This window comes from Alosa alosa, chromosome 5, assembly GCF_017589495.1.
Source record: "Alosa alosa isolate M-15738 ecotype Scorff River chromosome 5, AALO_Geno_1.1, whole genome shotgun sequence".
Lineage (NCBI taxonomy): Eukaryota > Metazoa > Chordata > Actinopteri > Clupeiformes > Clupeidae > Alosa > Alosa alosa.
The window spans coordinates 14,987,959-15,015,803 of record NC_063193.1 but is presented as its reverse complement, the minus strand read 5'-3'; the positions used below and the strand labels follow the sequence as shown (position 1 = coordinate 15,015,803).

At 50.7% G+C, this 27,845-nt stretch overlaps 1 protein-coding gene across 1 annotated transcript; it reads left to right on the top strand.

Moving 5' to 3' along the window:
- The first annotated feature begins 66 nt into the window (after window positions 1–66).
- Window positions 67–27,644, top strand: kat6a (K(lysine) acetyltransferase 6A). The gene is given in 20 exon segments (XM_048242950.1): window positions 67–470; window positions 1,477–2,952; window positions 11,950–12,058; window positions 12,198–12,313; window positions 12,710–12,791; window positions 12,935–13,049; window positions 13,527–13,906; window positions 14,325–14,437; window positions 15,672–15,787; window positions 16,078–16,219; window positions 17,434–17,595; window positions 17,755–17,848; window positions 18,214–18,445; window positions 18,922–19,019; window positions 19,022–19,122; window positions 19,380–19,439; window positions 19,442–20,044; window positions 20,360–20,609; window positions 21,591–22,918; window positions 22,920–27,644. Coding segments are annotated over 19 exon segments (6,876 nt in total). The 5' UTR covers window positions 67–470; window positions 1,477–2,229; the 3' UTR covers window positions 24,972–27,644.
- Window positions 27,645–27,845: the final 201 nt, after the last annotated feature.

Here is a 27,845-nt window from a genome sequence, read left to right as displayed (position 1 = left end):
CGCCGCACCGCAGGCACTACGTGGGAGGGTGGGTGATAGTGAGGAAGGAAGTGGGGAAAAGGGGGAGCTGAGTGCCTTGTGTAAGGACGCATCTTGCGGGGGGAGGATTTTCACTCTTGGCCGAGGCTAAAGCAGGCCGTGCGGCCATGTCAAATGTAGCGCTAAGTAGCAACGCTCCACCAGGAATCTTTATTTTTCGCCCTGACTAGCTAGCCATGGTGGCGACTAGTGCGCTAACTTGCATTGTGTCTTTGTAGGCCGCGGTTTCTCAGCAGGGTTTCACTCCAGCCATTAGAAATGTAAAACTCCAGGTGCTTGTTGCTGTTATTGTTTGAAACCGCGGCCGTTCGAGGAATCACGTCATTGTTGATCGTATCTGTGGGCTATTTACCCAGTCCAAGATCACACGTTGTTGCTATTTTGGACCATTCTGGCGCTAATAACAACATCAATTCGCGGGAAGATCTGTCGTAAGTTGAGTTTGCTACAAGCTAACACGACCAATGTAAACAGAGTCGCTCTGAGTGGCAGTCGTAGTATGTAAATAAGTGTTTGTTAAATCCTTTATGGTGGCCCTGTCTTTGAGCTTTGCAGTTTATAAACACTAACGTTAGCTAGTTAGCCACTCAAACTTAGCTACTATGCAGTATTTTAATGTTATGTCTTTAGTTTAAGGTGGGCTAAACTGACAATACACAAGCTGAACTGTTCAACTTTTAATTGGGCTAACGTTACTGTCACCAAAAAAGTCTCTGCTTTCATAATACAAAGTTGTTAAGAGTTTGAAACGATTTTAACGGACAGCAAGATATTTTACATCTCACGTGCATGATGCTCATATCTAGAGTAATATCTGCCATGTATGGTATAAGACGTGATTTCTGTCAAGAAAATAACACTTCCTTTTGACCTAGTTATTGTAACGTTACCTTGGGTGTAGTGAACTTACAGGTGTAGGTAAGCCCATTGAGATTAACATTATATCTGAGTAATGTCTGTGAAAGTCCAATAAGTGCTTTTTGTTTACTCAAGGTCACAAAGTTGGAGTGTTTTGTGTAGTAGCTGGGGCTTTGTATGGCGGAATTGCTTAGCCACTGCTGCTCCTTGGCCCTTCAGCAGTATGTTTGGTGTGGGATGCACAACCACAAGATCTTGAAGGGAGGGGTTATCCCATAATTACATGTGTGCCTTAACAGCAAAGCTTTCGTGCATCTTTGCAAAGCATCAGTGTAACTCTCCAAGCGTATACTTGGTTTTTTTTTTTTTCATGAGCATCTGTAATTGTGATACAGGTACTCCATGTTTCATGTGGTGGTTATTTAGTTTTACAGGCAGGTTCATATTCATTTGTGAGTTTCAGAACATGTCCTTACCAGTCAGTAGAGCCTCAGAGGCAAAAGAAACCAGTAAAGTATCTTAACTAGTCTCCTCTTCACCTCTGACCTCTGGTTTCTCATATGCTTTTTTGACCTGCAGGTTACATTGGCTGCTGAGGTGTGATTGGTATGACGACAGTCAGTCAGTCAATCTGCTCCCACAGATGAGATCTACTGCTTTGATCCTGCCACGACACAACCAGGAAGGAAAAGGACCAGAATTGGGGCAATCAAAAGGGGGAGGTGGCAGCAGAAAGGAATACCGCAGAGTTACTGCCCACCGAAATCTACATCTTTGGCTATCAAGGTTTAGTTGCTGAAGAGAAGGCGTCTGACCCGTTCCTGACACCACTGTTGGTCTTTTTCGAGCACGATGGTCCGGCAGACGGACCCCGCTGAGGGGCAACCTCAGTGATAAGGAGGCAACGTAAGCCTCAAGTGTGCCCCGGGGACTGGTGTGGGTGTGTCTCTACTGCTTTGGGTGTGATTGAGCTTGGCGGGAGGGAACGGCTCACTGACCTGCTCTGCCAGCTGCCTCCACATCCGCCCTGAGCTCTGCCCACCCGCCATCACCGGGAGAAGGGAGAGGGCCAGGTCGGGACGGGGGGCTTTGTTTTTCGGGGGTGGGGGGGTCGGTGCAGGGTAGCCTATGCTATGGTGAGCTGCTCCCTGTCTGCCTGCTTGTGCACAGACTCTGAAGAATTCTCTGTTCGGCCGCGGGATAAAGGATAGCCTTCTTGCCGGGGAGTGGGGAGGCTTGAGGTGCGAGGGGGCCCAGGCCCAGCTCTCTATACCTGTGCAGCCGTGTGGGTTGGGGGTCCAGCCACAGGCAGGCCCGCAGACGACCGCAGCCATGGTGAAGCTGGCCAACCCACTGTACACCTCCTGGATCCTTGAGGCCATCAAGAAGGTGAAGAAGCAGAAGCAGCGGCCGTCCGAGGAGCGCATCTGCAATGCCGTGTCCATGTCGCATGGCCTCGACCGCAAGACGGTCCTGGAGCAGCTGGAGCTCAGCGTCAAGGACGGCTCCATCCTCAAGGTGTCCAACAAGGGGCTCAACTCTTACAAGGACCCAGACAACCCGGGCCGACTGGCCCTGCCCAAGCCCCGGGGCGGTGGAGGATCAGGGGGTGGAGGAGGAGGAGGAGGAGGAGGTGGTGGTGGTGGTGGTGGTGGTGGTGGAGGAGGAGGAGGAGGAGGAGGAGGAGGCGGCGGCAGCAGCAGCTCTGGGTCCCACAAGAAGCCCGGGCTGGACTGGAATAAACTGATCAAGCGCGCACTGGACGGCCTGCACGAGCCCGGCGGCTCCACGATCAAGAGCATCGAGCGCTTCCTCAAGTGCCAGGCCGACGTGGCGGCCTACCTGTCGGGCAGCAGCGCCCTGGCGCCAGGGCTCTTCCACCAGCAGCTGCGGGTGGCACTCAAGCGGGCCGTGGCGCACGGACGCGTGCTCAAGCAGGGCCCGCTCTTCCGGCTCGCCAGCCGCAGCTCGTCATCGCACCAGAACGACGGCACGGGTTGCGTCTCGCTCGACACACTGCCGCCCGTCCGCCTGCTCCCACACGAGAAGGATAAGGTAAGAGCCCCAGGAAACGGCCATCTCTAATGTTTGTTTTGATTTTATATGGAAATAGATTGGGAGTCCACGAGGTAGACAGATCTTGAGCCCAGGAGTTTATTTCTTGAAATAATTTTTGTGTAATGACTGCAGTTAAATGTTATGCACTCTACCTTACCATTGTTGTTGCAAAACAACGCTTTTGGGAGATGCACCTCGTGAGTAATAATATTGTCAAGCTGACAACCTAATGCTGATATCTATGCACTTGTGCTGCTCATGTCTATTTAGTTGTAGGCTATAATGCACTTTTGCAATACATACCTTTATTTCATTACTGCACAGACATATTATACAAGTCAGACAAACACAATGCAAACAGAACATTCATTCAAATAACAAGGTGCATTTGAGCGTTATCCTCCCCTAAGGTAATTATTTAGAAGATATTAATTAGTTGTGGATGTCTCCAACGTTACAGGATCAAGAACCATATACCACCTGTTCTGATTAAAATGTTTATCTGTGCTGTTATGTTCACACATTTAGTACACTTCCCGGGTGTGCGCGAAAATAGAAACGGCTCCAAAACTTGGTCAGTTTAGCTTCTGCCCGATTTACTTTGGGACCAAACGCTGCAGCTGGTTCCTGCACTCTGACTGGCATAAGTGGGCTTTCCACTTTCTGTTTACCAGCTTGTGTGGTATTTACCACTCCAACTTGGTGAAATAAGGAAGTAACCCAATGTAAACACACCCTGTTTTTGCTACTTTATGGCTAAGGTAGGGTTGTTAACCTATTGGGAAGCAGAAGGTTAGACACTCATCTCACTTGCTTAGTTTCTGTTTCACTGCAGCTCTACTCATCATACCTTTTGATTCCTAACTATCGTGTTTGCACTTCAGACCAGAGTGCTTGCCAGCAGACCAGCAGTTAGTCCTGCTATTTGGCGCAGGTGGCAGCATTTGCACATCTGGACTTGATCGTGTGCAACGTCTGAGTCAGAGCCTCTTGTTTGTTTAGTTAGTAGTTGTTTGTGTGGTTATTGCGCACATAGTTAGTATGATGACCCTCACCCCAAGACATGAAGATTTAATGATATAAAATAGCCCCAAATTATTTAAAGTAGTAACACTAAAGACTCCATCTAGAGTGATTACTGATTCTTCAGCCCAAAGCACATGGTGGGGAATGAAGTTGATGTTTTGAATGCGACTGCTGTTGGTGGGGCAGCATGGATACTTCCATGTTTACTGACAACTGTTTCGTGTCAAAAGCCTACAAGAGGAACTGGTTCTTGCCTTGTGGCTTTGCCGCTGAAATTATCTTGTCTCGTGATTTGCTGATGCTTGTATGGCCAGAAGATTGGCTTAAAGCGATGTCTTTAGTAGTTTGTAGTATAGGGTTGCTGTAGCTGTGCATTTTTTGAATGGGATTGAAAGTGCATACATGGCTGTAAATCCAAAATGTTTTCTCTATGATGGACTCCTGGCACACACCCTGCATAGGCTAGCCTATGCATAACTGTCCTCACTGGGACAGTAAATATTTCAAACAGGCATGGCTTTAAATCCCTGATTTGTTTTGAAGTTTGATTACCGCAGTCACCCCTTGGTGAGCGTGTCTGTCGTGCCTTCTAATCCTGCTGTGCCGCGGTGCAGACGTCAACCTGCATGTGAAAGGATTGTGTGAAGATTACACGCTGGCGGGACAAGGTCAAATTTACACACGCAGTAGGCGGAGGCCGCAGCAAGAGTTAATCTCCCAGGATGCAGTAGCTCCCTCCCAATGGGTTGGGTGAAGAGCAGCCATTGGCCGTCCATCCGCCACCGCTGCTGCAGCTGTTTCAGAGAAGATCAGGCAGGTAGCAATAGCGAGAACATATCAAGGCTTTCCAGCCCGGCATCTGGAGAGGATGGAGATGGATGCAGGCTGCTGAGTGGTGGAAAGGTGTCTGCTCTACCATCTCAATCAGGAGCTGTGCACAACTACCAGAGCTGATCTCTAGCCGAGAGAGAGAGCCATGGAGAAGAGATGAAAGGATCAGAGAGAAGAAGAGTGAACAGAACCAGTGGAGAGGAAAGGAGAAGTGCACTGGGAGAGGTTGAAGAGAAGGGGAGGAGAAGAGAAGGAAGGTCAGGGAAGAGGGAATGAGGTTGTGGAGGGGAGGGGTATCGTGGGTTCTGCATCCTGCCGAGGCTGGCGACCAGCTGCAGGGCTGCTCCCTGTCAGGAGTTGTCAGGAGACGAGCGAAAGAGGGAGGGAGGGAAAGAGAGAGGGAAGCAACCAGAGAGAGGGAGCGCCAGCGTAAAGCAGAGAGGGAGGGTAAGAAGGAGGGAGCACTGTGAGGGAGGAGAGTAGGAACAAGTGGAAAAGAGCGGGAGGGGGAGAGGGAGAGAGAGAGGAGGGAAAGGGAGAGGGAAAGGAGAGGGAGAGAGGCAGGCCGGGAAAACAGAAGAGGCGGCGGCAGCGTCGCTGCTGCTAGTGGCAGAGGAAGAAGCTAGGCAGACACATGCTTTGTGTGTCCCTCTCTCTCTCTCGGTCTCTCTCTTTCCCTCTCTCTTTTTCCCTCTCTCAGCTGGCTGCTCAGCATGAAACAAGAGGCAGACACACAGGCGACAGGAGCCAGGGAACACACCCACTGCTGTAACTCGATAGACAACAGCCAGCCAGGCCTGTGTCCACTCCCCAGAGGCACAGCACACACCCACATGCGTGCACAGTGCAAACACTCACACACACCCATGCACGCTTACAGCACACTCATGCATGCTCACCACACACACACACGTACACGCAGGAGAAGGACACACTTTCACAGGATTGGCACACATCCACCTGTATGCATACTCAGAGTGCATACTTAATGTGAGAAATCCCAGCGAGGCATCCACACAGTGCAAACACACTTACACACCCATCTCCCTCCATGGTGCACACACACAGTACTCACACAGACACACCAATAAAATGTGCACAGAAGAGGTGAACATTAATTGCACCTTTTGATCTGTATCAGTTATATTGTACACACATGCACATGCCAGCCATGTCTGACAGCTAGTCAAAAGGCTTGGCCACTGTAGTAAGAGATACTTGGCAAACACTGTTACATGCCATGCGAGAACTGTCGTAAACTTGCTATGACCCACTGGTGTCAGTTGATGCATTTCCCGCCTCTTAAACCCACATAGGCATGTAGCTTAGCTGCTTTGCCTATGGTTTTGCATGGTCACTCACTGTAGGTTTAAGATGTCAGTCATGGTTTTTCATACCCAAAAGCTTTGTGACAGATCGGGGATGAACCGTAGTGCTCTCTTCAATCCTTTCTATCTCTCTTCTGCCTGGAAGCACCGCTACCTCTACGACTCTCTCAGATCCTGCAAGAGGGAGACGGAATGTGGAGACGGAATGTGCCACAGGCACTGACTGACACCATTGCATTTGTGAAAACATCAAGGGACAGTATGAGTATAATGGCGCTGAGTGTGTAGTTGAGCATATTTACTGTAGGTACTAGCTAGGATATATAGGATATAAGCTTTTGGAACCGAGCGAGTACTTGGCAGGCGATGAATGTGTTTCACCCCACCTCGCCAATTCAAATAGAGTTCTGATAAGACGTGGGTGTAAGCCGTCTCTCGCACCTAAATGGGGCACTTGGTTAAGCCGCAGGAAGAGGTGTTGGGGGTTGGAGGGTAACAGCACAACAGCATTCAAGATCTAATCTGTGGCGCGTGCCCAATAACAGAGTACTCAATGACTAGGTGGCTCGCCACTTTTTTTTTTTTTTTTTTTTTTTTTTTTTTGAAAGGCCCAGTGCATTGATGTAGTTACCTTTGTTTACTCATGGCTTCTCGACGACAGCCTGCCATGAGTGCCATGTTTGGACACGGGAGAGGAGAGGAGAGAGAGGGGAGACGAGAGGGAGAGCTCATTACTGGCTAGTATTAGCACTCTCTGGGTTGTGATTTAGTAAGAGGGCGAGGGAGAGAGCGAGAAGGAGAGAGAAAGCAAGATGGAGAGGGAGAGACATGGGGCAGAGGAAAAAAAAAAGCAAAACAAATGGCTAAGCACTAGCGCTGACCCCATTGCAGGGGGTGGAAGAGGTGCAGGAGGGGGTTGGATTTGTGTACTCTACACCAGAATGACTGTGTCACACACCGCTCTATTCAAACAGCCGTGGCCAGACTCGCTCACTCATTCCGCCCGCTAATAGGGGGTCATTGCCAGGCCATGAGGGGGGGGTGGGAGTCAAATCGGGGTCATGGGTATATAGATAGCAAACGCTCATTTTTTTGAGAGCTATAGCAAGCACTGATGATGGCCGTGTGAATCTGAAAAGCCATTAGGTGGGATGGGTTGTGTGTGTGTGTGTGTGTGTTAGATGCACTTACGCAGCAGTGTTGAACCTGTGTGTGTGTGTGTGTGTGTCCACCCCCCAAACACAGCCGCCGCCACCCAGGCCCGGTCACCGTGAGGACGTGTGAAAGCCACAGTCGCCCCAACCTCCAGTTGACCCCCTTGGTGCTTCGGGCACCGGCACTCGAGAACGTGTGTCATGTAAAGAGTGACGCCACCATCCTCTTTCTCCTCTGTCGCAGACACTGAGACCACCAGGCCACCAGCAGCTTTGAGCTGTAGATATTGCCCGTGGTCTGCTGTGCCTTTTTAAAAGCTGATGTGATGGCTGAAGTGCTGAAGTGGTTTGTTTATTGGTTCGGCCATTGTTTTGGCTCAAGGTGAAGAGAACAGCGGAAGGAAGCCGACCAGCATGCAGAAGACCACTGAGCATTGATTACCTGCCTCTCATGTAATTTTCAGGACCTAGATACACACACACACACACACACACACACACACACACACACACAAACATGCACACACACACAGACAGACAATCTGGCTGATGCCTGTGAAGCAGTAGCACTTTGTGTCATACACACACACACACACACACACATAAAGGAATGAGCGATTCCCTCCTTCAGGTCCCCCCTCCCCAAGCCATCACACACATAGACACACTCACAGAGGTCAATAAACACTCATCTCTCATGGCCATGTCAATATATCAGACAAGACGGCAGTCAGCTGCCGTGTGTGCTTTTGGAAGGAAGCCATGGCCACCGTGACTGGTTTTGGTAGTGTTTAAATTTGCCTTGATCAGCTAAATGCTAAATAAAGCATAAATAAAGCATAACTAAATATTTCTCCTCCTCATGTTTCCATAACACGTGTGTGTGCTGATAAGACCCTGGGGATTGGAGTGGCTGTCTCTCACAAGAGGAGCAGAGAGTTTGAGCACTCCTCGATCCTGTGGTCCACCATGGAAACTGAATGGACGACAACCAAAACATAGAGAATGGCTATGACCCCAAGCCAGCTGGCGGACATTTAAGTGGTTCTAGTGGTTACCATAGTGCAGCAGTCAGGACACCCTACACACACACACACACGTCAAGCATCATCCCTGCATAAATCCATCTTGTGTGTATTTATGGTTGGGTAGTGTGCCCCCTTCTTGCCTAATGTCTTGTGGTTGGGGTATCATGGATTGAGCAGATTGCGGTAAATCCATAATCAGACGGCTTGAGCCGGGTTTATCAATAGAGATTATCCTCCATGTGTCCGTGTGGTGTGGGCACAAGTGGACACCGTGAAGTGCCAACAGATGAATGAGTGAATGAATGGAGATACCGTTTGTCGGCCTCAGATGTAAGAACAGCTTAGCATTTCTCTAAGATAACATTGCAACATTCCATTTGCTCTCTGTACAGGTGGGAGCAATCAACATCAGTGCGATGTCAAGGAAATGGAGGGGAATTTGAGGTCACTTCATCCGAGAGTTCTAGGGCTTGTCGGTTCTACCCACATACATGAACACTGTGTAGCTTGTCTGTGGGTCTTTAGGGAAACCCATGTGGTCAGAGCTTTTGTAGGACTAGTGCACAATTTTTGCAAAGGCTTTTTGTCCATTTTTTGATGTAGGCTGTGTGTGTGTGTGTGTGTGTGTGTGTGAAAAGTCAGTATCCTTAGTTCCATAATCAGTAGGCTGGTGGTTAAGGGGACAAACCTGAGCCAAAGTTTGAAGGTGTGTGTCTGTCTGTCTGTCTGTGTTTAGTCAGAGGATGAGGGAGACTGGCTTCACATGTTAATGAGAACCTTGACTATAGGGAAGACAAGGACAGAGAGAGGGCGAGTGTCTTTCTCTCACGCACTGTTTTCTCTTTTCCTCCTTGGCTCTGCCTCTCCCATTTTCTTTTTATCCAGGGCCATAATTAGCACACCCTCTCTCCTCTAGGCACTTCCTCTCCCCCCCCCCCCCCCTTGAATCTTTGCTACCACTGAGCTGGTCATACTTTGTGTTGAGGATCACAAGAAGATAAATAGTGATCTTGCGATTCTCAGAATTCAGGTAGCCTATATGGAAGAGCTTATAGACCTCTTTAGCGGATGCATTTGTCCACTTCCTGCTTCTAGGGTTGACCTGTCATAAGTGTGTGTGTGTGTGTGTGTGTGTGTGTGCATGCTGAGCATCTTCTCTGTTGAGTCTGTTAACCCTGTGGCCTGTCTTTGTAAGAGGAGGCCCTGGTACGAGTTGAGCAAGTTAATGGAGCTCTCCAGCGTGCTCCAGCGGTTCGACCAGAGAGATCAAGCCTGGTGGCAGCTCGTATAAGTGCCCAGAGTATCACTCGCTATAACACATCTACAGGTCTAAGTGCCTGGTTGAACCAGCTGGATTAGGGTTTCAGTGGCGCCACTCCACAGTTTACGCTGCTACCAGTTCTGGACACAGTTACTAGGATGCTGTGGTCACACCCAACCAGGCGGCAGTAGTGGGAGTAGAGTGGTTGTGTATCCAGATCTGAGCTCCTTTGGGAAATTATCCAGCTCTGAGCCGCTTGCCAGAAGAGAAGGTGCTTATTATACAAAACAAATCTGTATTTACAAGAACAGACGGCAAACCGGCAGTCAAGTCAAAAGATAAAAAAGCACCAGTGAGATTTCAGTGTAGTAAAGTTTAGAAAATGGCAAATGTTTGTGTGTGTGAGGGTGGTTGTGTGTGTCTCTGTGTGTGTGTTTGGGATCTGTTTTTCTTCCGCCCTTCTGCAAGCCCACAGTCTCTCTTTCGCCCAGCAATCTGCACAGTGTCACTCAAACCATAATTGCCCCAAGGGACGTTTATGTCTGCACAGAAGTGAGTCGCTTTTTTGAAGCCAGGATGGTGTGGCAGTGGAGGATTTTTTTTTTCCCTCTCCCTTTGAAAAGGGAGTTCAAAAAGAGAGCATAAAATGAAGAGAGGAACGGATGTGACTTTGTGAGTGGAAAAGGGATTGGGAGTTTGCCTGATGACCCAACACCTGATTAGGCTAGCTATTGGTAACTAGTTGAGGTGTTTGAAGCATCTGCGCTGATCTTTTGTGCAGACGTATTTCATTTTTCCTCTCTTACTCTCTCTCTTTCTCTTTCCCCCCGTGATTCCTTGGGGCGAGCAGTGGCCCTGCGTTGAGCTGAGAGCCTGAGTCAGAGGGAAATGAACCCAATAAATCACCTTCCCTCTCCTGTCTCTTCTCTGCCCGGACCTTCTCTCTCTCTCTCTCTCTCTCTCTCTCTCTCTCTCCCCACTCTTGCTCTTGCACTTACTCACTGTCTTGGCTGCTTGCTTTCTCAGACCACCTCCATCACCACCACCTACCTACCCACCCACCTCCACCACCTGTGCTGGCCCCATGCTTAAGCAGACCATCTCTCTCCCTCTGTCAGGTTCTTTTCTCATTCCTCTCTTTCTTCCTCCTGCTCTCTGCCTCTTGTCTTTTATCCCCCCCCCCCCCCGTATTCTGTCCTCTCCTTTCATCACACTCTGCTCTGTTGCTAACGGAGGTGGTGGAGCCGCGGTAACATCACCCCCTCGACAATCGTTTGGCCCGGGTTTGATTCCCGAACCCTGTGTCACTTTGGATAAAGGCATCCACTAAATAGCGTTCAACTTTAAGTTTACTCCTCTGTGTCTCCCACGTTAGTTTTGTCGAATGTGGACAGTCCGGCGCTTAAGGCTCTCTGAACAACTGGCTGGAGTTAAGGCTTCTCCTTTTGCTTTGCTCCCTCTTCTGCATGTGTTTGTGGTGATCTCATGTGTGTTCTCGTGTGAATGTGTGTGGGTGTGTGTGTGTGTGCGCGTGTGTGCGTGCATGTGTGAGCAAGAGGGAGAAAGAAGCTCATCTTGGGTGGTGCATGCTTGCTCTCCTCTCTCTCTCTCTCTCTCTCTCTCTGTCTGTCTCTCCCTTCCTCCCTACTTCTCTCTCCCTCTTTGCCTCTCTCTTGCTCCCTCGTACGTGTTGAAAGATTAATGGCATCCAGGAGCTGTATGTCAGATGGCAGGCTACAGAATAAGCATCAAAACAGGTCTCTGTGGCTCCTTTTAAAGACGAGCCCTCTGCGATTCCTCCACAGAGAAATCATTTCTCCTCTCCGGCCAAGCAGCGCTGGATGAAAAACAATTCGTCCAGCTAGACACCCACCCCCGCTTACACAGGAAAACACACACACACACACACACACACATGAACACACACACGAACACACACGCACTCAAGAAGATTTGAAAGGCAAGATCTGGTATGCAGATGGTTGTAGTAGAGCCTCTTGCATGTGTTGATATCAGTGCCGTTAAAAGGAATCATGCTCCTGCGTCTGGTTATTGTGTGAATAGCCATACATGGTGATGGAGCCTTGCTATAGCATGCACATTACACGGTGCTCGGATGCCATATAATGTGCCGAATGAAGTGTGAATAAAACTGGCAGATAGACAGTAGTGCAACTATATGGACCCCCACGATGACTAGTGCGCTCACTGCCACACAATGCCACAGTGTTTCAGGGATAAGTGACTGACTGTATCACTCTCGCTCTCTCTTTCTCCCATATCCCCCTCTTTTTCCCCATCTGTTTTTTTTCTCTCTCTCTCTCCCTCTCTTTCTGTCTCTCACTCACTTGCTCTCCATCCCTTAGCCTGTGGCCGAGCCGATTCCCATCTGCAGCTTCTGCCTGGGGACCAAGGAGCAGAACCGCGACAAGAAGCCGGAGGAGCTCATCTCCTGTGCAGACTGTGGCAACAGCGGTGAGCATCAGCTAACACCACCCTTCCAGTCTCCCGGACTCTACTATTGTACACACACACACACACACACACACACACACACACACACACACACTGCTCTGCTGGCCCTTTCTAATGGTTTTGTCTCTCTGCTCACCAGGCCACCCGTCCTGTCTGAAGTTTTCCCCTGAGCTGACGGAGCGGGTCAAGGCTCTATGGTGGCAGTGCATCGAGTGCAAGACCTGCAGCAGCTGCCAGGACCAGGGCAAGAATGCGGTAAGGGTGAGCGTGCGCATGTACACACACATATATATATATATATATATATGCACACACACACACACACACACACACACAGACCAGGTTGTTTTTTGTTGTAGCGTATGTAGAAGGCTCTTGGCAAATGGCTGCATTTGTGGGTTGCTGGGTCTGAGCTGGCCTCTTGACGGACTCCTGATGCGTGTCAGGCTTGGACAGCAGCGCCATGGTCATTTCCTCCTTCTCCTGAGCTGTCAATCACCCAGCCCCCCTTCAGCCTCAAGCCTGGTGTGCAGCAGCCGAGAGAATGTGCAACTGATCAAAATGTTGGGGGGAAAAAATCTTGACAGGTTCCCTCTCTTTCCCTCCCCTCTCTCTCTCTCTCTCTCTCTCTCTCTCTCTCTCTCTGTACAGGAGAATATGTTGTTTTGTGATTCTTGTGACCGGGGTTTCCACATGGAGTGCTGTGACCCCCCACTGTTGCGGATGCCAAAAGGTACGTGTGCCTCCCTACCTCAACCCACACACCTGCCCCCCCAACCCCTACTCACAGCAATAGAAATGGCGCCTTGTAAAATGCCTCTTTGGGTGTGTTATTGTGGTGTGCAATAGCTGACCCTGATGCCTTTGGCTCGCCAGGCATGTGGATCTGTCAGATCTGCCGGCCGAGGGAAAAGGGAAGACGGCTCTTGCACGAGAAAGCAGCACAAATCAAGCGACGCTACAACGCCCCGCTGGGTCGGCCCAAGAACAGGTAGGACAGCCATCCTGTGGAATGCAACTCACTCACAAGGGCGTAACTGATGACTTTTACTCGCTTCACAGCCTCCTTTTTAGCACACAGACGTTGAACCCGGGTCTTTGCTTTGAGAAACCATATAGATGTGTAATGTATTAAAGCCCATAAACTTGTCTATAATACTGTGGCTTGTTGAAAGCCGTGAGCCATTTTTGTCTTTGTGTCTGTGTCTGATTTCCACATAGACTGATTGCTTATCTCAATTCCCAAGTGATGGGTTGTTTGGATATAAGTATCCACCATTAGTATTCATAAGCTTTATACTTATTCATAATTTATGAGGTTTCTTGATTTGAGACTTGGATTGTTGGATGATAATGCCCGATTGGTCTTTCTCCAAATTAGGATTTATTCTACCCTCCACAACTGATTCAGTATGAGTCAAAGTCCAGCGCGCCTCACCTTTCTTAAATTGTGTGCATGTATGTCTAGGTCCAAACGGCCTTTTAAGAAGTTTCGTGGGGGCAACGGAGGTGGTCGAGGCCGTCGGCGGGGGCGGCCCTCGGCGGCTGACCGTCGCTCGCAGGGCTCGTCATCGCCGCACTCTTCGTCCAGCTCCTCGTGCGAGGGCTACCCGGGAGACGACCAGCTGCTCTTCCCCATGCGCCACGACGACGACTCGTCGACTAGCAGTGGCCTGTACTTCAACAAGAAGACCAAAGGCCTGATAGACGCGCTCAGCAAGTTCTTCACGCCCTCGCCGGACGGGCGCAAAGCACGCTCCGAGACGGTGGACTACTCGCAGTGCCGCATCCGCAAGAAGAACAGCCGCAAAGGCGAGCAGGATGACCGCTCGGGAGGTGAGACCTCTGGTGTGTGCAATTACAGATTATATACTTTTATTTTTTTAAATACTGTCTTTTGTATGTGAGTAAGACGTCAGATATACGTGGATGATGTGTATGTATGTACAGTACGTTAATGACACTTGAGAGTTTGACCTTGGACTGCACAGTAAATTGAGGGGGGTGGTGGTGCTGTGGCTAAGGAAGTGGGCTAGTAAGCAGTAACCAGAAAAGTCATGCGTTTCATTCACGACGGCCGCCACTGTATTAAACATCAATACAGAGGCACTTAACCCTGACTTGCTCCAGGGAGACTGGCCAAGCAATTAAATGATGTTTAAGTCACTTTGTATAAAAGTGTCAGCCTATATTAAATAAAGATAAAGTTGTTGTGGTCTAAGGTGAAAACCTGACTGTTTGTCCCAATTGTTTTTCCATCTCTCAGACAATCAGGATGGCGAAGACTGGCGTGATGAGGAGGATAAACTGCCGGGCCATGAGAACTTGACGGAGAAAGACGTCGAACTCTTCAGACACATCCAGCAAGTGGCACTACAGGTACGGAAAAAGAGGCCCCTTCACTGGGCGCTACAGGTTGCGCTCCGTTTCTGCTTTCTCTCCCTTTAAACCTGAAGTCCACTTAGTAAATGGAATATGTCCATTTGAAGGTACTGGATCTTGTATAGGTGGAAGGAAAATCAATCCTTAAACGGCTGTTACTTGTCTGGCCACTCTCCTGCTTTTAGTGGACCTTTGTGAATGCTTTGAAATTCAGCACACTGGGGTGCCCCACTAAATATAGCGCTTTTGGCCAAAGCTCCCACTGAGCTACACTCGCGATAGTAGACATTTGTCAGAGTGTTTGGACCCCCTGCAAAGCCAAATGACTACCTGTGGAAAGATGTGCCTTCTGATGCTCCCTGTGAGTAGATTGGCAGATACGGCCGAGATGGCAGGAGTGGAGGTCTGACCTCTCGCTGCACTCATGGCCAGCACTATGTGGGCAGTGAGCATGTCGCAGATTTATGTCATGGTAGGAGAGAGAATCTGCTTGTGTTGGTGATGACATGTATGCAATGTAATTATAGATACTGGGTGTGTGCTATGCCCATTTAAACATTTGGATTGTGTCAGGGTCTGGGGGATGTATTTCTAGTGGCTACTTCTCCTGTCAATGGAGATGTGTGAAAGCATGGTTTTGGTGTGAAGTAAGCACTTTTCTGAAATGTTCCTCTTTGGTGGCATGTGTTAACTGATGCCCAGTGTGTGTGTGTAAAAGAGGGCGAGGGGCTGGGGCGTGGGACCTCCTGGCCTCTACAGGAAGCATGTGGTCACCATTGCAAAGGAGTAGAAACCAGCCAGCCAGCCAGCCAGCCAGCACTCGCCTCTGAGTGGCAGCTGCCTGCAGTTTACCCCAAACAGCACAGCGAGCTAATAATAATCTCCTCAGCAGCAGCCCAGGAGCTGAGGCGTGTGTGTGTGTGTGTGTGTGTGTGTGTGTGTGTGTGTGTGTGTGTGTGTGTGTGTGTGTGAGAGAGAGAGAGAGAGAGAGAGAGACACGGGCGTACTCCCTGCAGCGTGCCTGCCAAGTCCTAGTGTGCTTTGGCAGAGTTTGGGGGCCTGGCAGGGGGGTGGGGAGGGCAAGGGGGAGGTGTGGACTGGCGGGAGTAATCCCTGCTCTGTAATCTGTCTGTCTGCTCCGCACTTGGTTCTCTTAATCCCCCGCGGTCTGATATCTCCTCTTCCTCCTTCCACCTCTCCCATCTTGCTCCTCCTTCTTGTGCCCTTACAGAAAGTCGGTGTAACAGGACCGCCGGACCCGCACATGCGCTGCCCGTCCGTCATCGAGTTCGGGAAGTACGAGATCCAGACATGGTACTCCTCTCCCTATCCGCAGGAGTTCAGCAGGTAGCCACCGCACTCACACTAGTTACTAATTGCTGTGGTCTTTCTGTTTGTGTACTGACACCTTGAATGATGTCACAGAGGAAACGGGATGGATGGTATCAGCTGATCCCATCATTTTTTCCAAATCATGATTGAGACTATTTTTCCCGATAATGATTTGATTTGTCACTATTTAACGCCATTTTATCTGTCTCATCTAGATTTATCTAATCCATCCCCCTTAACAGAACTTCATGCCATTGCATGTGCTAAAAAATATATTTTCATTATTATTGTTATAATTATTCCAGACTTCCCAAGCTGTACCTGTGTGAGTTCTGCCTGCGCTACATGAAGAGCCGCAGCATCCTGTACCAGCACATGCGCAAGTGTGGCTGGTTCCATCCGCCAGCCAACGAGATCTACCGGAAGGATGATGTTTCCGTGTTTGAGGTGAGGAAACTGGGGGAGGCCTGGGGGCCCACCGCACATACCACACATAGCCTGGCGCCCACACGCCCACACACGTGCGCCACGGCGTCACTTCCTGCTCTTCCTGTTTTGTGGCCTCGATGCGCACTCCTCATCCTGCCACAAATCCCCCGCCAGCTGCTTGCTGAGAGTGCTGATTGTCAGATGTTAGTGGGCCTCTCACTCCAAGAACACGCCAGGTTCACATCTGGAGATGCTGGAAAGCATGCACTTTAGGAAGCGTGACTCAGTATCAGGCGTCTTAATTTGAGCTTTGTAATCACGCATCACAATTTGTTGTAATACTGATGTTTATTTTGCGTGGTCAAACAGTTTCCCTGTGTCTTGACTGTTTGTTATGACCAGGTGTTCTTGTGGCAGTGTATTTTGGCCCTGAACATCTTGAATTGGAGTTAGTCCAGAAGCGAAGCGAAAGGGAAACAGGTTAGGACCAAAGTGTCACGAGCTGCATGTGTGTGAAAGATTCACATGCACCTGGGTGAGGTCTGATGTCTGCTGTCTGGTATAGTTTCAACAGTGCCTACACACAGTCACACACACACACACACACACACACACGCATTCGTGCACACATACACACAGCTTGACCCGCTGCTCTTTCAGTGAAGCCCGAGTCAGTTGGAGCAGAACATAGCAAGCATGATTGGCACTGTGCCAGTTCTCTCTCTCTCTCTCCCTCCCTCCTTCTTTTTTCATTCCCCCTCCTCCCATGAGGCAGTTCTGTATTTCAAGATCAGAGATCGCCCCTGTGACAGTGACAGCATGGTGCTCCCTGCTTCTTAAGAACCCCACCGGGCGCCCGCACGCTCTCAGAAATTGAAAGTCACACACCTACGCCAGGAAAAACCGGGTCAGCCGCCATAAGCTAATCGCCCTTAATTGGTTCCCTTATTTTCCTAAGCTGCTCGTAGAGGGTCTGCCCAAAGATATGGAGTTGATTCATGTGCAATCATTATCCACACAGCCAGCAATCCATACCAGTAGAGAGAGAAAGAGAGAAATAGAGAAAAGAACAGAGCATCGACTGGTCTGGGAGATGGGATGGAGCCAAGGTCATTTTCCAGAAGTTGTTATGCAACACGCACAGGGAGATTTGTGGGTCTGGACACGTTTTTTTTTTTATTGTTGCCGTTTCGGTGAGCGATCATTGAGTTGGCTGTGCGTGTGCTCCACAGGTGGACGGCAACGTCAGTACGATATACTGTCAGAACCTGTGCTTACTGGCCAAGCTCTTTCTGGACCACAAGACGTTGTACTACGACGTGGAACCTTTCCTCTTCTACGTGCTCACACAGAACGACAGCAAGGGATGCCACCTCGTTGGATACTTTTCCAAGGTACAATGCCTGTCTTCCCACACTCAAACACATGCACACATTGTAGTTATGCAGCATTCAGACATGCATTGCTTGAGACATCTTCTATATAAGACACCTTTCTATTTCTACTTCTACTTTAACTCATTTTGAGTTCCGTCTCTGGGTTTGTTTTTGCAGGAGAAACACTGTCAGCAGAAGTACAATGTGTCCTGCATCATGATTCTTCCACAATACCAGCGCAAGGGCTATGGCCGCTTTCTCATTGACTTCAGTAAGGACATCCTACCCTCTGTGTTTTTATGCAATTGTTTGTTTTCTCTGGTTGGTTTTGGCTGCTGTGACAAATTCTATTTCGCTAAATTATTGCCCCTTCAAGGGAAATTGGTTTTAAAGTGGCAAGTTAAATTTAAAATTTCCATAACACATTCACAACCCCAGGCAGTACATTAATAAAAAGCTGAAATATACGAATTCAGCACTCAAACCTTAAAAAGTTGAAATGCTAAAAATAGGAATTGCCATTAGGCATGCTACTACTATTGCTTACTACAGCGAACAAAGCCAGTGCAGGTGCCTTGGGGAAAGTTGATGGTGAATGCCTAAAGTGTGTTACTAATTCTGGGCCTATCCCTCCAGGCTACCTGCTGTCCAAGCGCGAGGGTCAGCCAGGCTCGCCGGAGAAGCCTCTGTCGGACCTGGGCCGCCTGTCCTACATGGCCTACTGGCGCAGCGTGGTGCTGGAGTGCCTGCACGAGCTCGGCGACCGGCAGATGACCATCCGGCAGCTCAGCAAGATCACAGGCATCTGCCCGCAGGACATCACCTCCACCCTCCTCCACCTCAACATGCTGGAGCAACGCGGGGGCCGGTGAGATGCGCACAACGTCATGGTTACACACGTGTGAACATGCAAGAAGACTCACACCAAGTCTAATACACACACACACACACATACACAAACATCACCAACATTGCTGCTGCTGCACAGTACCACCTCATTGTGTTTTTTTCCCAAAGAGTAAAGTGCTACATTAACACACCCCACACAGGTCCGTTCAGTCATAAAGCACAAGGCAGTGGCTTTTGATACTTTGCACCCAGTGTGCTCACACTGTTATGTATAGTTGCAAGGCCAGTTGCACTTTCAGGTTTCGCAACTTATAACCACTTATAGTTATGACTTATGACACCAGTGGTGGTGGTTTATATTTAAAAAGCCCCTTTGAAGTGTCCTGATGACAGCTTGGCTGCTGAAAAATGGACTTGCACATGCAATTGTTGTAATGTCTGTGATTATGTAGATGAAAAGACTGATCTTTGTTGTGTGTGTGTGTGTGTCTGCAGGTTGGTTCTGGTGCGTCGGGAGAAGTTGATCTCAACACACATGAGCCGTCTGCAGGCGAGGCCTCGGCAGCTAGACGTGGACCCTGACTGTCTGCGCTGGACCCTGTGATCGTGTCCAACATTGTGGTGTCTGACGGGGATGGAGAGGATGACGAGGATGAAGAAGCGGAGGAAGAGAGGGAGGAAGAGAATGGCAAAGAGGTGAAACTATTAGTGCTTCTACACAAGGACAAGAGCATATTTTGCATAAGAGTAAAGGAACTCAGACCAAAAAAAAAAAAGAAAGAGTAAACAAATAGTTAGTCACACAAATAGAACTTGAGAATAGCAATGTATTTCTTGCTGGCTTTCACTTTCAATTAAGTTCCATTGCAATAGCAAACAAACTACTCTTGGAATGATATGAAAGACATGATCGGGTCAGTGATATGTACTTATTCTTTTTTATCATTATTCAGATTAAGCAGATCCACAAGACGCCGCCACTCTCTTGGCACAGGGCAGTGGAGCAGGGGAGGAGGAGGAGGAGGAGGAGGAGGAGGCCGAAGAAGAGAGGAAGTGCTTCCCCTCCCCCTTCCCCAGCAGGCCGAGCCCTCCGTCCTCCTCCCCAGTCCGCCGCTCACCTCCCAGTCCGGTCAGAGCCCCTGCCCCCGCCAACGGGGAGCGCCGGGGCCGCGGCCGGCCGCCCAAGAACTGGCCCTGGGGGAAAGCTCGGCCAGGCAGGCCGAGGAAGCATCGGCCGGAGGAGGACAACTACCACGACGACCGGACCAAAAACCAGAAACCCCCCGGGGCCTCGTCTGGCCTGCCCACGGGACTCTTTGGTCAGTCGGGAGACTGTAACTCGGGGCTCAGCCGGCAGTCAGAGCTCCCCCGGCTACCGCAACCGCCAGCTCCCCGCAGCAGGGGGCGTCCCCCACGGAAGAAGCGCGGCCCCAAGCCCCGGCTGCCTGAGGGTTCCGGAGACGCCCTGCCAATGCTTCCCCAGGCACCCAGGCCGTGTGAACCGCCACCCATGCACAGGCCACGCTTCAGCGAGAGCAGCGACGACGAGGAGGATGATGAGATGCAAGCCTGTTCGCCTCCCATCCTTACCAAACCCACACTTGGCCTCAAGTGCAAGGTGAGATCATTTGACATGTCTCTTTGTGCTTCAGGGTGTTTAAGCAAATGCCTAGAGATGCAACGGTATGAAAATTTAACATGACGATTATAGTGACCAAAATTATCACGGTTGTTGATATTATCGTGGTATTTTTTTGCAAACGGTTTTCTGTTTGTCTTGAGTGTTCATTGAACATTCGGGAACACTTTGAAACACAGGGATGGTGAACAAAGCGTTACCATAAAAAGGAATGTTTACACAAAATTGTTAAAATAAAACAGTTCAAATGAGATTTTTGTAATGTATTTTGTATACGTGTTATTCTTCTCGCAGAAACCTTTGAGGAAACGTCGAATGCGGCAGCAGAGTCATCCACACAGTAGTGTCGTAACCGAAACAATTTCCGAGACGACAGAAGTCCTGGACGAGCCCTTTGTGGACTCTGACACTGAGCGACCAATGCCCCGCCTTGAAGAGGAGACTCCACTGCGCCGTTATCCAGCTGCCCGCTCCGCCCTCAATCACAGTGACCCTGCGCCTAAAAGGAGCCGACCACACTTATCGGATGAGTCAGATGATGATGGTGAGTCTGAAACCTTCCAATGCAATCAACCATTATGGATCTATTTGCATTCTTTCGAGCATTGGTTCCCAAAGACTGGGTTGCAGGAGATTTTATTTGGGTCGCCAGCACAATTTATGTTGTGTAATAGGCCTAACTTAAGCCTATACCATTTAGCCAGGAAAGCTAAGACTTTTCTATTAGGATCTAGTTTGTTAACTATCACAGTCAATATAGCTCTGAAACTGGGACAGCGTGGACATCTCACTCACAAAATGACATTTCTAACATTTCTGTGGGATACCTGCCATGGACCTCGCAGTGGCAAAATGCAAGGGACATGAATCAGCCTATTTGCACAAACATTAACGGACACCAGCTCTTCAACTTGACCAATTAAAATCTAGTGGAAATGGCCAACAGTGCATTATTTTATAGGCTACAATTTAAATGGACATTTTAAACGCTATCATTTCCTCTCGTTTTCCACCTCATGAACTCTACTAGGCTACAGAAACAGTTTACAGGAACAGCCTAAGCCTACTGAAGAGTGACGACCATGCGATTATCTTTTCTTTCGCCAACTTTCTCGCTTAATGGTGTGCTCAAAATGCAACACAAACTGCGTTCAAAGCAGGATTAGAAAACCTGAGGTTGTGTGTGTGTGTGTGTGTGTGTGTGTGTGTGTGTGTACAAAACTGCCTCTTGTTCTGATATTTATTAATTTCACATTCTTACAACATAGCCTATCACAACATCAATCTGGCTTGGGAAGTACTGCTTTAGAGGGCTCACACAGTTGTGGGTACCTATGGTGATGACTTGTGATGAAAATGCAGATACCCTCTTCTTGCCTGACTTATCCAGGATGAGCACTCAATTATGTTTCCAGACTGAAATCATTTTGATGATGTTAGTTGAATACTTGAATACAGAATACACATTATATCCCTGTACTCAGAATACCTATCATTGTAATTGTGTTCCTCTGCTTTGTGCCAGATGCCACTCCTGTGCTGAAGCCTGTTCCCGGTCTGAGGAAGCCAGAGCCATCGGACCTGACTGACCGAGGAGAGCCTCCTGCCCCGACCCCCGAGGTCCCAGTGAAGAAGAAGAAAGGCTGGCCCAAGGGCAAGGCGCGCAAGCCCTTACACTGGAAGAAACGGCCGGGGAGGAAGCCCGGCAGTGGGGCCAACCAGCAAGCCACAGACGCAGCCCAATCCGGGGACCCGCCGCCACCCAAGATCAAGATGAAGCCGGGCAGGAAGCCCCGCAGCTGGTATGAGCAGCGTGCTCGAGAGGAAGCCGCCCGGTTAGAGCTGGAGAGAGGCATGCTGGGACAGCAGCAGTCGTCACCGCCCGACGTCAGGCGGCGGAGCCTGACCTCAGAACTAGGACACGACAAGCGCAAGGAGTCCGACGATGACGACTTCAAGCCAGTTGAGCCACCTAAGCCCAGGAGGAGAGGCCGCCCGCCCAAGAACCCCGCCGCTCGCCTGCCCCCGCCACCGCCACCACCCAAGCCCCCCATCTCTGAGCCTGAGGAGGAGGAAGAGGAGGAAGATGAGGAGGAGAGGAGTTGGGCCCAGGACAAGCCTAGCCGACCGCCTTCGCGTAACATGTTACCCGCATCCTCCACCAACTCTCGGTTAGCCCAGTCGCGCCCCGATATGGACATGGGGGACGGTGATGAAGAGGAGGAGCGAGAGGACGAAGAGTGCGAGCGGAGGCCTGCTGTGACCCCTGGCTCGGGTAGTCGCCGCAGCGACGACCATGACGCAGACGACGAGGGGGACGGCCACCTGGAGGAGAAGAGCGACAGCGGCAGCAGCAGCAAGAGGCGGAAGGAGCCGGACTCTGAGGAAGACGAGGAAGAGGAGGAAGATGAGGAGCCAGCCACACCTGTGCGATCGCCGCCCGTGAAAGAGGAACCCCAGAGTGGAGACACTTTTTTAGGCATGCAGGGGAGCGTGGGGGCCAGGGAGTACGTGAGCAAGCAGGAGGAAGAGGACGAGGAAGAGGACGAGGAGGAGGAAGAAGAAGCCGATGAGGTGCAGGAGGTGAAAGCCCGTCCAGCGGACTCACCGGAAGAGCGTCGGCGGCGTGAGGCGGAGGAATCCTCTGCAGCCGCCGCTGCTGCCGTGGAGACAGTGACGGCCATCGGCGTCCCAGATGAGCCTCTGGAGCTGCAGCCCCTCCACGCCGAGGACAAAGCGGTGCTGATGCTGCAGGCCGAGCAGCAGCACTCGCACTCCCACCCGCACCCCCACGCCCTCCCCCACCAGCACCCGCACGCCGACTACAAGGACGAGATGGCCCACGGCCCACCACCATCACCACCACCATCACCACCACGCGCATCACCCGCAGCACAGCAGCGAGCTGGACCTGGAGACGGTGCAGGCCGTGCAGTCGCTCACGCAGGACGAGGCCCAGGACGAGGAGGCCGAGCCACACCCGGCCACTTCGGCCGCCGCCGCAGCCTCCTACCAGGATTGCGAGGAGACCCTGGCCGCCTGCCGCACGCTGCAGAACTACGGTGAGCCCGAGGACGACGCGCTGGCCTTGGTGGAGGACTGCGGAGCAGCCGCTGCCCCGGCCACTGCCCCCTCCTCCCAACACAGCAGCCCGCTCCCCAACCCGCCCATGCCGCCATTGCCCGGGCAGTCGGTGCGCTCCGTCAACAGCCCCAGCATGACCCCAGGCCCTCTAGAGTCGGGGCAGCAGGGGGGAGTGCCCGGCGCCCCGTCCGGAACGGGAGGAGGTGCGGGGGGTGGCAGCGGCTACACTCAGATCACCCCAGAGCATCCCGGCTCACTGTCTGCCCCGTCGCTGCAGAACATGGAGACGTCGCCGATGATGGATGTGCCGTCGGTGTCGGACCACTCCCAGCAGGTCGTGGACAGCGGCTTCAGTGACCTGGGCAGCATAGAAAGCACCACAGAGAACTACGACAACCCCAGCAGCTACGACTCCACCATGGGTGGAGGCAACGGAAGTGGGAATGGGGGCGGCCTTTCGCCGCCCGCCGCCGTGGCAGCTGCCTCTTCGTCGGCAGCCTCGTCTTCCTCGTCGTCGTCCTCCAGCTCGGCCGCCCCGTCTTCCTCGTCCTCGCAGGCCAGCAGCTGCTCGTTCGTGTCCACCCCCGCCCCTGTGGGCTCCCAGCTGGGCATGGGCAGCTGCAGCCTCATCCAGCAGGCCGGCCCAGGGCCGAACAGCAGCAGTGCCCCCAACAGCGGTGCTGGAGGAGTGCCTCAGCCACCCCCACCGCCTCCGCCCCCCTCGGCCAACACGCCCGGCTGCGGCATCAAGTCCCCGCAGAGCTGCGTCATCGAGAGGCCGCCCAGCACCAACCAGCAGCCCCAGAAAAAGGTGCCTCAACAGCAGCAGCAGGCGCCAAACACCCAACCCCAGCCTCCACCCTCAGCTCCCCCACCCACTCCACAGCAGCAGCAGCAGCAACAGCAGCAGCAGCAGCAGCAGCAGGCACTGTCCCAGTGCAGCATGGGAAACGGTTTCGGCTCCACGCCCATGATCATGGAGATCCCTGAGAGCGCTGGCGGAGGTGGCGGAGGCCGCAGCCTCTACATGAGCCAAGACTTTGGTGCAGGTGGCTACGGGCAGCCCTCGGCCACATTTAGCCTGGCCAAGCTGCAGCAGCTCACCAACACCATCATGGACCCGCACGCCATGCCGTACTCCCACTCGGCTGCCGTCACCTCCTACGCGTCCAGCGTGTCCCTGTCCAACTCGGGCCTGGCCGGCCTCGCCTCCAGCCCCCACCCGCCTCTGGCCCAGGGCCAGGCCACCATGACGTCGGCGCCCAACCTGAGCTCGGGCTCTATGAACCTGGGCTCGTCGCTGCTCCAGTGCAACATGGCCGGCGCCAACATCAGCCTGGCGCCACCGCCCCACACGCAGCGGCTACAGGGCCAAATGGCCAAGAGCCACATCTCCATCCGCTCCAAGGCCTCGCAGCTGCCCGCCGGCTCCCCGCACCAGCAGCAGCTGTATGGCCGCAGCACGGGGCCCGTGACCATGCAGGGCTCGCCACGGCCCCTGACCGTGCAGCGCAGCATGATGCCCAATCTCATGCCCACGCCGGCCGCCTACAACTCCATGAACATGAACCCGCTCAACGCCGCCATGTCGGCCAGCTACCGCATGGCGCAGCCCATGATGAATAGCGGTTACCACGGCAACCCCCCCTACATGAACCAGCCGGCACAGTATCCCATGCAGATGCAGATGGGCATGATGGGTGGCCAGGCCTACCCGCAGCAGCCTATGCAGCCCAATCACCATAGCAACATGATGTACACGGGCCCCTCCCATCACAGCTACGCCGGCGTCCCCAAACAGTCGCCCTACATGAGCAGATGAGCAGCGGCGGGGAGAGGAGACATTACCCCACATCAGCCCTCTCCTCTGCTCTGGACCAGGCATCTCTGTACTGACTCCTATGTTTCCCCCCACCCTCCAAAGCCAGACTGAGTGAATGTGGTGGGGTGGAGGGGGGGGGCCCTGCACACAGCCCTGCCTGCACACACAGCAGTGCAGAAACAGGAAGAGCAGACACGGGGAGGGGATTTCAACTAAAGGGACTGTGATGTTTGTTGTTTTTGTTTACCCTTTATTTTGTATGTCGTAAGTCTTTTCTTTTGTTCTGTTTTTGTTTTTGTTTTGCTTTGTCCCCTCCCTAATCCTTCCTGCAGATACATGTGTGACCCTGCCTGAGCAGGCTGTGCTGGGGTCGCCGGCTGGTGGGACTGGTTAGACGCCGTGGTAAATGGACCGTCAGTGGGACAGACTCGCGGGGACTCCATGGGGCCTGAGCCTCCTCTGCTCACCACACTTAAGTCCCAAGGCGCGCCACTCCATCCATGGAGAGCGCAGAAGAGGAGGACAGGAAGAATTCTCCTCTGTGGTGGCCCATATGGGATGTGAGGACTCTTCCCGAGCTAGATATGGGGGGAAAAAAGAAAGACAGACATAAGTGGTTGTCAAATGTTAATCTGACCATTCACACAATCTTTCATTGACATAGGAAGCCTTACCTTGAGAATGGGGGAAGAGTTGAAATTTAAATGGACATTTTGTTTTTGTTCTTTTCTATTGGTATATAATTTTTAATTACATTTATCTTGTTTTGTCTCTTTTGACGACCATTGAAATTCTTGTGTTCGTCCAACCTCATGCTTTGTATGTATAATTTTTTTTTTTTTACTTTGTTCAGGTGAGCGTGTGTGTGTGTGTGTGTGTGTGTGTGTGTGTGCGTGTGTGTGTGTGTGTGTGTGTGTGTGTGTGGCTGTGTGTGTGGCTCAAGGTGGCACCCATTTGCTCTGATGCATCCACGTGCTGGAGTACAGACACACATGCACACATCTCCATTGCCACTTTGAAAGTCAAGGTGGAGGCACTTCTGTGTTTGATGGGGTGGAGGGAGCGGGGTGTGGGGTGGGCTTGGGTTTTGGGGACTCTAGTGGGGAAGTCCAGTGGGTGGGCCATTCATGGTGTTTGGAATCCTTGTCTTCCCGCTGTAGGGTGGCGTTGAGTCAGGTCCCAGCTGATGGAGCTGGCCCCACTGCGGATGCTTCTGCCTCTGTAATGTAGTCTTATGTCCATTTTTTTTTTTTATATGAACAAGTAGCGTTATCAGTTACGTTTAGACTGGACAGCAGAATTGCCTGTGAAAAAAAAGAAGAAATAAGATGTAAATATTCTGGTACTTCCTAGTTCACAGCACAGTCTCCCCTCGGTGGCAGACTTGGGACATGCAACGCTCACACACTTTTTCCAACACACTCCATGCACAAGAGCAGAGAGCTTGGCCTTCTGAAATAGGGTCTCCTGCCCCAGTAGAACATCATCTTCCAAACATGAGGATAAGGGGTTGGTCATCCCATGATGGAACGGTAACTGCTTTACAGAGAATAAACCTGTTTGAGACTGCACCAGTATGTGTCTTCACTCTTTGACTAACAGGGCCACGAAGAACAGGCTACACCGATGTACCAGTAACACACATCTGGCAGTACGGCTGCCCTCCATATGCCTAGAGGGGCACAGACCATTAGCCATGAGGGGAAATGGACTAAAACTCAACATGTGCCCACAAGGCACATCAACACACACACACACACACGCGCACTTACACACACAAACTCACACACCAGGATGTTGGTTGGTGTGCATGTCGTCTGGGGTCGTCTCCTGTTTAGGGACAGGGGGGAGGGTCCCCTTCATGTTCCAGTATTCAATGTCAATTGAGGATTTTTTTTCTTACAAATCTGATGTTTCATATATTATTTGTGTGTATTGTTTTTGTTTTGTTTTAATTTTCTGAATTTTATCAGACTGGGCAGCTTTCTTTTATGATACAAGCTGACTCTTTTTGACTTTAGAAACGTATTGTAGAGAACAATGTTTTTTCTATAATATAAAAAAGAAAAATTCTGACATTGATATTGGTACTGTCATTTTTTTCACTTCTGTTTCAGGAAAAACAATACATATTTTTTAGCTTGACTCTTGGGGTAATATTATTAAGAAATTCAAAACTTAAAAAAATACAACTCACTTTTAGTGACTTTAAGATGCCTTTAACCTCTCCATTCCATCTCATCTTTAGAGTTTTCTATCTTTGTGTAGTATATTAATGCTATTTTAAAACAGAAGGAAAAAATAAATATCTAAAGGTCACTTAGCGTTCTTTTTTCTTTTTGTTTTGGACTTTTCGTGTGTGTATAGGATGACTTCCTTACATCTAAGAGGCATGTAAAAATGAGCTCAGTATATTTCTGTCTGTTTATATTGCTTCCCCTTTTTGTATCCTTTGTAATTGTACATGGTGAGTTGTAAGCTAAGAGAGAGCGCGATAGACAAGGAGCGAGGAGGGCCTGACGCTCATAGAGGGTCGATTGCGTCCGACTTCCTCTCTCTGTTTCGTCCCTGTATGTATTTCCATTTATTCGTTTTTTTCTTTCTAGCAAGTACTTTCAAAGAACTCTGTACATTTTAACATGAAACAAAAATAAATTATGTTGAGCCATTTCAGTTGTGACTGTATTTGTTGACAATTTATCTAAACAAATAATATTTGATTAGGCCTATTTTAATATAAAATATGGATTTTCCAAAGGTATTAAGATGATGGTAATATTGCCTCAGGTGCAGTAGGCTATTGTCGCACAATGGTCTACACATGCTTAAAAGATATAGGTGTTTTAAGTCTCATGAATAGACTGAACTCTTGAT